Genomic DNA, 12,489 nt, shown 5'->3' on the forward strand with positions numbered 1-12,489 from the left:
GTACCACTGCTCTGTCCTGGGACCTGTATTGTTCAACATCTTTATCAATGATTTAGATGAAGGAATTGAGGGTAAACTGATTAAATTTGCTGATGACACAAAGCTAGTAGGAATAGCTAACACTAGAGAAGAGAGAGAGAGGATTCAAAAAGACCTAAATAAACTGGAGCAGTGGGCAGTAACTAACAGAATGGTTTTTAACAGGGAAAATGCAAAGTACTACATCTGGGCAATAAAAATGAAAAAAGCATATACAGAATGGGAGGAATAGAGCTAAGCAACAGTACATGTGAAAAAGACTTAGGTATACTAATAGATCATAGACTGAACATGAGTCAACAGTGTGATGCTGCAGCAAAAATGGCAAATACAATTCTGGGATGTATTAACAGAAGCATATAGTCTAGATCACGTGAAGTCATTATCGCACTTTACTCCTCTTTGGTCAGACCTCATCTGGAATACTGTGTCCAGTTTTGGGCACCACATTTTAAAAAAGACTGACAAACTGGAGCAAGTTCAGAGAAGAGCGACCAGAATGGTGACCGGTCTGCGAACCATGTCCTATGAGGAACGGTTACAGGATTTGGGAATGTTTAGCTTGCAAAAAAGAAGACTGAGAGGAGGCTAAATAGCTGTCTACAAATATCTCAAGGGCTGTCACATTGTAGAAGGATCATCTTTATTCTCATTTGCACAAGGAAAGACTAGAAGCAATGGGATGAAACTGAATGGGAGAACATACAGATTAGATATTAGAAAAAACTTTTTGACAGTGAGGGTGATCAATGAGTGGTACAGGCGGCCACGAGAGGTGGTGAGTTCCCCTTCAATGGACGTCTTCAAACAGAGGCTGGACAGACATCTGTCTGAGATGATTTAGTGAATCCTGCTTTGAGCAGGGGGTTGGACCAGATGACACAGGAGGTCCCTTCCAACTTTACCATTCTATGACTCTATAACCTGTATGCACGTTCACTACGCAGGACTCCATTGCTGAATAACAAGCATGTTCAATCATGTTTATGGTTTGCTCAACAACATTTAGACAAGCCTGTGAAATACTGGGAGAATATAGTCTGGTCAGATGAGACCAGAATTGAACTATTTATATACCATAATATACACCATGCTTGAAGGCCAAAAGGCGCTGCATATCACCCTAGAAACACCATACCAACAGTTAAGTTTGGAGATGGGAACATTATGGTTTGGGGTTGTTTTTTTCAGCATACGGCACTGGCAAAGTTCATGTAATTTAAGGAAGGATGAATGGACAAGTGTACCGAGACATTATTGATAAAAATCTGCTACCATCTACCAAGATGATGAAGATGAAACGGGGGTGGACATTTCAGCAAGACAGTGATCCCAAACACACAGCCAAGGAAACTCTCAAATTGGTTTCAGAGAAAGAAAATAAAGCTGCTAGAATGGCCGAGCCAATCATCTTAGCTGAATGCAATAGAAAATATTTATGGAAGGAACTAAAGCTCAGAGATCATAGAAGGAGTCCATGGGACCTCTGGGATTAGAAGAGTGTTTATGTGGAAGAATGGGCCAAAATCTCAACTGATTAAAGATTTCAAGGCTCCGGGTCCAGATGGGTTCATCAATGAGTATTATAAAACTTTTTGCGACCTACTTTCTTCCCCTCTCACGAAAATTTTCAATCATGCTTCCTCAATAAGCTCCTTCCCCTCAGAAATGCTGGAAGCCACCATTACCCTAATACCCAAGTCTAGGGATGAGAGAGATAATGTTAAAAATTATAGGCCCATTTCGCTAATTAACACTGACATTAAGATATATTCGAAAATTCTGGCCAATCGTTTATCGACTATTCTTCCATCTCTCATCAACGACGATCAGATTGGCTTCGTTGGTGGGAGGCAAGCAACTGATGGCTCTAGAAGACTTCTGAATATTATTAAGGTGATAAATACGGCGAAACTCCCAACTTCACTGCTTGCTTTAGACGCTGAAAAAGCGTTCGACAGGTTAAATTGGCTATACCTTAAACTCACCCTTATTAAATTCGGTTTTGACAACAAATTTCTCTCTTCAATTATGGCCCTCTATTCCAACCCCCAAGCAAAAATTTATGTTAACAATTATCTCTCAAACCCAATCCCTATAACAAATGGTACCAGACAGGGTTGCCCACTTTCCCCCCTTCTCTTTGTCTTGGCTATGGAGCCTTTGGCACAGAGGATTAGAGAAAACACTGACATTAGGGGGATTTCTACCCCATCTCGAGAATTTAAAATTGGCCTCTTTGCAGATGATGTTATGCTTTCCTTGCTGGACCCAGTAAATTCGGTTGCGGAAGTTTCAAAGGTTCTAGAACTATTCTCTCAGATTTCTTATTTTAAGATCAATAATGAGAAGTCTAAACTTTTAAACATTAATCTGGATCGCCAGACGAGAGAGGTTTTACACTCGAGATTTTCCTTCGGTTTGGCTAAACGCAATCTGACTTATTTGGGGATTAGTATTGGTAAAACTATTAACTCAACAATTTCTGACAACCTGGTTCTGATTGAGGACATCGTCCGCGGAGATTTGATGGATTTTTTGAAGAGAGATTTGTCATGGTGGGGTAGAGTTCTCTCTATTAAGATGTTTGTTCTACCTAAAATCTTATATTTTTTCCGCAACTTACCTTTAACTATTTCTCACATCTTTATTCAAAAAATTCAAAATCAGATCAATTCTTATGTCTGGGGTAATAAACGTGCGAGGATATCTGCAGATATATTGTACAAGAATAAATGTAACGGAGGTCTGAGTCACCCTAATATTTCCGCTTACTATTTGGCAAACCTCATCAAACAGAGCAGTACTTGGTTTAATTCTGACAGTCCCCCGGCTTGGATGACTCTGGAGACCTTCTTAAATAATGGCTCTTCTCCACGTGAACTGTTACTCAGGCATCTCTTTAAACAGTGCACTCATGATTCTTCCCATCCTATTTTCCAGGCGATTATTGACGCCTGGAAAAAAATCGCCAAAAGAAAGAAAAAGAGCTCCTTAAGAGATTCTGATATGGATAAGTTTTCTTTTGTCAAAAATTTTCCAATTGGTTTTGTTGCTGATCTGTATAACTCTTCCATTCCAGATCAGTGGGACAATAAAGGGTTAAGGAAAATTGGAGACTTCTATGAAGCTTCTGCCTTTATTCCTTTTCAAATTCTTAAAAAAAGATTCAACTTACCTTCTTCTGATTTCTTTTTATACTCTCATTTAAAGAGCATTATTCTGGAATTTACTTCTGGTAAACTTATTGTTTCTGAAACCTCGGTGAACCTGTTAAGCAACCCATCCCACAAAATTTTTTGGAGCCTGAGACACATATATAACAGCTTCAATAATGATCTTTCCTTCCAAAAACACCTCTACATGATACGATGGGAAAAAGATCTAAAACTCAATTTCCAATCCGATCAATGGGAGAGTGCTGTTCTTTTTTCTCAAGCCTCTAATATATCTATGCCCTTACAAGAGGCTTACTTCAAAATTCTAACCAGATGGTATTACACTCCAATCAGGCTTCACCATATAAAGCCCAGCAACTCTCCCCTTTGTTGGAGGGAGTGCGGCCTTAGGGGAGATCTTTTACATCTCTTTTGGAGCTGCCCTAAAATCCGGAATCTATGGGCTCAGATCTCTTCTTTGGTAGATGACCTTTTAGGCAGACCTGTAGTATTGACCCCTCAAATGGCTTTACTATCCTTGGATCTCGAACCATATAAGTCGTTTGAAAGATCTTTGGTGATTCACTTATTTTCAGTGTGTAAGAACGCATTGGCTTTTTATTGGAGAAAGTCACATGTCCCCACTTTGGAGGACTTAGTTGATAAGATGAATCTCCATAGAATATTTGAACTCAGATTTGCCCTTATCAACAATAATTTACTTAAATTCTCTAGGAAGTGGGATATTTGGCTCACTAAATTCCCTCAACCCTCTCATAACGCTGGAACATCTTAATGTGTGTCGTGTTTAGCTCATTAATATGTTTAATTTTTGCTAATGATAGTAATGTGTGTTTAAAGTGTTCAAATTTCTGTATTATCGTATATACTATTTGACGAACAAATTTCTCCCATCTTTCCTGATTATCCATTCCCGTTTGTTCCCTTTCCCTTTCCCTTCCCTCAGAATTTATCCCTTATTATGAATATTCTTTTGTCACTACTTTTATGCTACGTTTGTTATTCCCCTGTTAAATTGCTTATTAAAAATAAAAAAAATATGGTAAAACAAAAAAAAAAAAAAAAAAAAAAAAAAAAAAAAAAAAAAAAAAAAAAAAAAAAAAAAATCTCAACTGAGCAATGCATGCGACTAGTTTCTCCATACAGGAGGTGTCCTGAAGCTGTCATCACCAACTAAGGCTTTTGTGCGAAGTATTAATTAAATTTCAGTAAACCTGTTCAATATTTTTTAGCTGTGTAATTTTTCATTATTCAAACAAGTGGAGATAAGTTGACCAATGTTCACATTCTACATTATGTGAGCTTGAAATCCAACAACTTATTAGAAAAATTTCCGGTGGTGCACGTTCTAACAAATCAAATGCGTAACCGTATAGAAAGTAGAAAAGCTGCATTCACCATTTCCTTTATGGCTAAAAGTCCTTTATTTCAGATAAAGATGACTACAATCGGCTTTTGTTATCAAAATAGGGTAAATGGATTCTATGTACCGATGCCCAAGATCTATTGGGACTAAATGAAAAATTAGATAGGTAAGTCTTTTTATGAATTTTTGATTATAACACACTATGAACGTTTTTTAACATTGTTTTATGTAAATTAGTTTTAATGACATATATGTGATACCTGCCAAAAAAGAAGTGAGTACATGCAGGCCCGGCATCAGCAACCGTCGCACCCAGGCAAGTGCCGGGGCCCTGAGTAGGCGGGGGGGAGCCCACTCGCCGTTGGGCAACCTGGCACGCGTGAGCAGAGGAGAGAGGTGCCAGCGCCCCCTCCCGCTTGCTCAGAACCCCGGGGCAGCCGGCACAATACTTACCTCTACCCGTGCCTCCATAGCAGGTCCTGTCTCTTCCGCGGCTGCTGCACTGTGATGTCTCAGGTCTCTCGCGCCCTCTCCTGAGCAGTCACAGCGCAGAGCAGGAAGACTGTGACGCAGGTGAGGAGTCCGGAGCAGCAGCAGCAGCATGTGAGAAGTGAGTATTTGATTTTTTTTTTTTATGTATGGAGGCATGGGCCATTATATGGGGGGGGGGGGTGACATCCTGCATGGGGCATTATATGGGGGCACAGCAGGAGGCATTATATGGTGGCACCTGTATGGGCCATTATATGGGGGTCCAGCAGGAGGCATTATATGGGGGCACCTGCATAAGGACTTATATGGGGGCATTATATGGGGGCACAGCAGGAGGCATCTGCATGGGGCATTATATGGGGGGCACAGCAGGAGGCATTATATGGGGGCACCTGCATGGGGCATTATATGGGGGCCCAGCAGGAGGCATTATATGGGGGCACAGCCTGCATGGGGCATTATATGGGGCACCTGCATGGGGCATTATATGGGGGCCAGTATTCTACATGGGGCGTTATATGGGGGCAAGTGTCCTGTATGGAGCGTTATATGGGGGTCAGTATTCTGTGTGGAGCATTATATGGAGACCAGTATCCTGTATGGAGCGTGATATGGGGGCCAGTACTCTGTATGGAGCATTATATGGGGCCAGTATTCTGCATGGAGCATTTTATGGGGGCCAGTATCCTGTATGGAGCATTATGTGGGGCCCATAATACTGTATTAAGGACTATGTGCTGCCCATAATACTGTATGGAGGACTGTGTGGTGCCCATAATACTGTATGGAGGACTGTATTGTCCGGTCTGCACTGTTCACTGTGAGGATTCGCCGGTTTCTGAGATGTTGTAGAATTTACAATAGATATCACTCCTGTAATATAAGAAGTAAGTGACATCTTTGGCATTGTACTTTATATATATTTCTCTGCGGTATCTGTGCATCATGAATCGTGGTATGTGTTAAAGGGGTTCACTGAGACTCTTTCGCTCAGGGCCCACAAAAACCTGGAGCCGGCCCTGAGTACATGTCACTTATAGATTGGACCTACAGAAGTGTTATACAGATGCTGTCGTCCACCTGCCTCTCCCCGCATGTATCCCCTGCTTTTATGAATAACTCTGACACGGATGTCCATTTTGTCTGTAATAAAGTACTTTTATCCATAAAGGAAATGGTGAGTGCTGCTTTTCTACTTTCTACACGGTTGCCCATTTTCATTATTAAACATAACTTCATTTATGGACATCTGTGGTTTGATTTCTTTACCTGTGTGGATTGGAGGGGTGGTTACCAACATCTGATGAGAATTTCATGTCAATAGCACCTTTAGAAATATACTTACTTAGAAAATTAGTGTCATGTTCAATACTTACTGTATGGAACAAGTCTGTGATTTTGTACTTTTAAGCCTACCCCTAGACTGTCCGTATGAGTGTTAGTGGCCATACGCCTATCGCTGTGCAACAGTTAACTTGTATTCTAAGCTCAAGCAACAAAAAAGTTAAGTCCTAGTACATCTTGTCTGTCCAAAAGGTCATCTCTCAGAAGACCATCCCCAAACTAGACTAGAGTTCTCTGTGATGGATATTTCACACTTCTATAAGGTGATCACTCTAGTAGAAGACCCCATTATTCACTGCAGTGTTCACTGTATATTAAGACTAGTGATTTAGTGAATAACATCTGTAGAGTGATGGCTTCACTCTATCATTTACTGGTATATCATTCTCATAATACTTTTTATGTAACCTGAATAATTTCTTGTTGTTCACTTTAATCATCCTGTCTTCTTATTGTTCCTCCAGGATCACAGCATTTTTGCTTCTTCTGTTGGTGCCACAATCGCACATGAGATGGGCCATAACCTGGGGATGGATCATGATGATGACTGCACATGTGGAGATGTAGAGTGTGTCATGAGTGCAGGTTTCAGGTAAAAACAGCAACTTAAATTCATCCCATGCCTTACAGATGCTTCTGCGTCAAACAGAAATTATTATACTATAATTATTTTGATTTAGGGCACAAAAGATCTTTTCTTTTTCTACATTTCTAGGAGAAATTTATCATCCTCTCTTTGCCAGTTTTCTGTCATCACAAAGTCAAAAAAATTGTTACCAGTAGTATGGCAGAAAATGTTGTGCATTATTGGTGAAATCGACACCACTTCATGGTTGATATACACTACTCACAAAAAGTTAGAGATATTTTTCTTTCCGGCAAAATTTATGGAAAATGTAAAAAGTCCACGCTACAGTGATATTTTATCATGAAAATAGGACATTTATGTAGAATGCAATGGTGATTTTCTCATCTCAAACAATGTATTGAAACAAAAGCCAACAACATTGGTTGGTATACCAAACAAAAAATGTCAATGCCCCAATAACTTGTCATGTGGCATTGATCATCAAATACAGCTTGATAATGACGTCTCATGTTGATCACAAGTGGAGTTATTGTCTGCCGAGGCATGGCATCCCACTCTTCTTGAAGGGCGGCGCTCAGGTCATTGAGGTTCTGGGGTGCAGAGTTATGAGCCTCTACACAGCAACTCAGCTGATCCCATAATTTTTCTATGGGATTCAGGTGTGAAGAAAGTGCAGGCCACTCCATTTGAGGTACCCCAGTTTCCAGCAGCCGTTCCCTAATGATGCGACCTCAATGAGCTGAAGAATTGTCGTCCATGTAGATGAAATTAGGCCTGTCTTGTTTGTGCAGAGTCACAGTGACTGGATTAATGTTATTCAAGTAGTAGGTGCTTGTCACTGTACTATTCACAAAGTGTAGGGCTGTTCTGTATTGACTAGAACACCTGCCTACAGTGTAACACCAGCACCACCAAAGGCTCATCTGGTGACGACAGTGGCTGTTGCATAGCGCTCTCCTTGACGTCTCCAACATCGTTGGCTGCCATAATTTCTGCTCAGTGTGAATCGACTTTCATCAGTGAACAGCACTGAGGCCCTCTGGTCCTTCGTCCAGCTTAGATTCTCCCTTTCCCATGCAAGACGTTGACACCTGTGCCTGGTGGTGTGGTCAGCTACTCTTGCAGGTCATCTAGCACGCAGACCATGCTGTTATAAACGGTTTCAAATGGTCTGACGTGACACTTGGGTGCCTCTCACATGCCTCAAATGTGCCGGGAGATGTGTGTCATTCATCATCCGGTTCCAAAGGGCATTGTTCACAATGAAGCGGTCATCAGTGTGGGATGTGGCCAAAGGACATCCACTTCTCTGCCTTTCTGTGACTCTTCCAGTCTTTCTCTATCTCTGTTGCAATCTGCTGATGATACTCTGTGACACTCTAAACTTAGTGGCCCCTTCCGTCTGAGAACATCCTGCTTGAAGCCTCACAATGAAGAGATGCTGCTGATCAATTGTTAGTTGTCGTCTTGGTCTCATCATGTCAAAATGTGAACAGCATGATGAGGAGGACTGTTTAATACCAATTCTAATTGACCCTGAAATTTATTGGGTAATTCATGGATCAAACACCTGTTGTGAATTTTGCCGTTAAGCTCCTTGTTAAAGAACAACAAGTTGTGAAAAAAGTACTGAAATATTGCACAGTTGGACATGTCCATTCAAAAGTTTAGAGATAGACACTAAGTTCTACTAAGAGTCAATTTAGGGTTCATCCTGAAATTTCACCCGAAAGCCAAATATCTCTAACCTTTTGTGAGTAGTGTAGATTTTATTTTCTGACCTTCAGGAAATCCCAAAAATACACCACATTTATTAAGAGGGTTGGTCCACTAAACAAAACTGTAAACTGAGGAGAGGGAAAATGGAAATGCAAGTGTGCCGCCCCGGCCGGACCGCTGTGGTCACAGTGCTGGTGCACGGCGGTCCGAGTGCTGGTATGGTCCGACTGGGGGCACGCACCAGTCTTTATCAATTGTGGGGGTTAATAATAAAAAGGGTTTGTGACGCCAGTTGGGATGTTCGGCCTGGTATGGCCGGGCACTAATGAGAGCCCCTGGGAGTTAGGTGGTGATGAGCAGTGCCAAATGATTAACCCTTCCCAACCAGGGCTGGCTCCCAGGGGAGTTGGAGCAGGAATGGCGCAGCAGAAAATAATTCACTTTAAGCAGGGTTATAAGCAGTTTGTACCTTTTACTGGAGTTCTGAAAACAGTTCCAGAAGCTTCCATACCATTCACACACAGGGTTTTGGACAGACCTGCATGGTGAGGGTTCAGATTCTCTGCTGTGAGGTTGTGTAGCCTTCCTGCTGCTAATTACACTTCTGGTAAACGATTCCTTGGATCCCCAGGGGTCCAAGGTAAACAGTTACTGGATCTGTGATCCCTTCCAGTGAGCAGGCACCATGAATCCGGTCAGAACACTCACTTTCTATTGTCTTAGACTCCATGCGGTTGCTGAGCTCCCGGGTAAACACTTCACTGCTCATTATATGAAGACTGAGCAGGCTCATAGTTTAGCACAGACTCTGGAAGTCTCTGTGCTCTTGGGACTGGACCCTGCCTTGTGAAGCTTGTACAGGCAGAGAACAGATTTCTCTCTCATGCACAGGGAACTCCATGATGCTGGTTTCTTCCTCACACTACAACTTCAACTGAAGCCCCTCCTCCCCTCACTGAGTGATCGTTCACAACTTCCTGGTTTGGACAAAAGTGCACAATCCTCCAATAAGGGATCGGGCAACAATGTGTGTGTGTAATGAAAACAGCAGAGAACTTTCCCTCACCATAACTGGCAATACATATGAATTATATTACACATGCAGGCTTTTTGTGGTGCTATAGACACGGGTGCCACATAAGCTCACCACATTTCTGCAACATCAAGTTCCACTTCAGTAGATTGCCGGGAGCCGTCCTAGTCTGGGACATGAGAAGCACATGAATCAAGCAGAAAAAGGAGATGCTCCAACGAAAAATTGTTTTTTTTTTTCAAAGTAGAAAAATGTCTTTATTGTATCAAAATTCAAAGTATTAAAGCATGCTAGTCACCACATGAAATCCAGAAAAACACAGACCGACGCGTTTCAGCTAAAAACTTTAATCATGGTTACCATGATTAAGACTTTCAGTTGAAACGCGTCGGTCTGTGTTTCTCTGGATTTCATGTGGTGAGTAGCATGCTTTAATACTTTGGATTTTGATAAACTGAAGACGATTTTTCTACTTTTTTTAAAAAAATAAAAAAAAATAAAAAATAAATAAAAAAAAAAAAAAAAATCGCTGGAGGATCTCTTTTTTCCTGCTTGATTCATGTACTAAACAAAACTGGTGGACCTTACTTCTGCGGGTTAAAAGCGCATGGCTATGAAACACCATTCTTACTAAATTCTTATTTTCGCAGTATGGTAATATCATCTATAGTCACACAGGGTTTTCACCTCTGGGAAATAATGGCAGCTATGGATACCAACACTGTCACATGTGATACTGCCATGAGTCCCTTATAGATGCTGATGCATCAGTGTTGAGTGTGAGCCCTTTAAAGTTTTATTTTGTACTTTTCACATGTGTTACTGGTTGCTTTTTCATTAAGAAACCCTTAATGCCCTATGTGATCCCAGCCTGAAAATTTGTGTACAGCAACGTTGTCTGCCGATCTTGTGCTGTCACCACAAATCAGGCTTTGTTCACATGTCCAGAAACTATCCGTTAAAATAGATCCAGCAGCAATCTGTTGACAAAAAAGATGTGCAGATACAACTTTTTTGTCCGTCTGAAAAAAAACCTCATTTCATCTTTATCTGTTTTTTTTTTAACATTAAAGTCTATGGAAAACGAATTCATTAATTAACCACCCGATTTTCTTCCATTTGAAAGGGATCTGTTTTTTGCTTACTGGATCAGTTTCCAGTGGAGAAAAACGGATGGCTACTTGACTGATCCGTTTTCCATAGACTTCATCGTTAAACAAACAGATCCAATTGAAATCATTTTTTTGGGGACAGACAAAAAAGTTGTGCCTGCACAACTTTTTTTGTCAACGGATTTCTGCTGCATCTGTTCTAACGGATGATTACTGGACATGTGATCATAGCGTTACTCATATAATTCTATGTGTTTTTATCATCATAGTTCTTCAGAATATTACACCTTCTCCAGCTGTAGCATCGCTAATCTGAAGAACTTCATTTATACTTACTTACCCAATTGCATGTCAAATATGCCACAGACCTCACAAATCCTGACTCCCCCTGTGTGCGGTAATAAATTCACTGAAAGTGGGGAGCAGTGTGACTGTGGAGAACCCCAGGTAAGGACCACTCCAGTATCACTTACGTTGTATGAAGGATGCTGTCACCAAGTTTTATTTTCTTATCCTTGTAAGTTCTGTATTTTATGTGTTAATGGGATAGGATTTGCTGGAAACAGTAGAATATTTGTTCCTGATAATTGCTCAGCATCAAGGTGCACTTACACTGCACCATTATCAAGAATAAACATTCCTTCATTTCCTGATAATCAGGCAATGTAAACAGGCTGATGACAACCCACCCATCCGGCAAAACTCTAATTTGTTGAGTGAAATGATCTTTTGGTGTGTTACAGGATCATATGAACCCTCCTCAGGGTCAATGTCACATGAAAATAAAAGTAAACAACCACCGATTGACTTTCTATATCGTCAATATTCATTATGGGCAGTTTATTTGCTTGTGTAAACTCCCTTAAAGGGAACATGTCATAGATCAAATCATGGACAGCATGAATCAGATCCTAGCTGCACAATTACAGATCGGGATATATCCCTGTGAAACACGGTGACGTTTCACAGAGCATATACTTTAAAGATTCAGTCGTAGACCATAGCCGGAGACAAGACTAGTCCTGCTCCACCCCAGCCGGCTTCTCCAGGTGCCTCTGTAGGTGATTAACAGTTCACTCCCGCATGTGTACATAAGAAGGCACTTCTCAATTAGCTGCAGCAGTGCTGGGAAGAGCCGGCCAGGGATGACACTGGCTTGTTTCATCTTCGGCTTTGATCCACTGCCGGATCTCAAAGTATATTTTCTTTGAAATGCCAGAGCGCTACTGAGAAAATTGTACCTGGCTGCAATCTAGCAGCCAGTCTCGGATTCATGCTGCCTGCAATATGAGCTTCATTATTAACAGGTTCCAATTAAGACCACCATACAGCTCCTTTTCTCTTTTTAGTGTTTTCACATATTTTTTGACAGTTTATTTTTTTTTTTTTACACACAGGAGCCTTTGGGTAAAGGAAAATGTATAAAAAATGCTTATTCATATAAATAGCATTGTGGAATACAACACCATGGATATACACCCTGCCATTAGGAGGCTTGACACAAAGTTAAAATATGTTGGCTCCACCTGGTGAGCTATATCTTCTCCTAGGACTCTTGACAGCTCAGGTTTAGCCTAGTGCCTGTAGAAGAAAAACACTACCTGTATCAGGAATGC

The 12,489-nt window shown here is 41.1% G+C and overlaps 1 protein-coding gene across 1 annotated transcript in view; it reads left to right on the forward strand.

Moving 5' to 3' along the window:
* Positions 1 to 11,739, forward strand: part of LOC141167321 (zinc metalloproteinase-disintegrin-like 4a) — a 35,818-nt gene extending 24,079 nt beyond the window's left edge. Inside the window, exons 11-13 of the mRNA XM_073654745.1 lie at positions 6,885 to 7,012; positions 11,143 to 11,320; positions 11,617 to 11,739. Of these exons, the coding sequence (XP_073510846.1) occupies positions 6,885 to 7,012; positions 11,143 to 11,320; positions 11,617 to 11,739 (429 nt within the window). The remainder of the gene's footprint in view (positions 1 to 6,884; positions 7,013 to 11,142; positions 11,321 to 11,616) is intronic.
* The last annotated feature ends 750 nt before the right edge of the window (positions 11,740 to 12,489 follow it).

The sequence above is a fragment of the Phyllobates terribilis genome, unplaced genomic scaffold (assembly GCF_046119375.1).
Source record: "Phyllobates terribilis strain yellow unplaced genomic scaffold, ASM4611937v1 Scaffold_11__3_contigs__length_659146591, whole genome shotgun sequence".
Taxonomy (NCBI): domain Eukaryota; kingdom Metazoa; phylum Chordata; class Amphibia; order Anura; family Dendrobatidae; genus Phyllobates; species Phyllobates terribilis.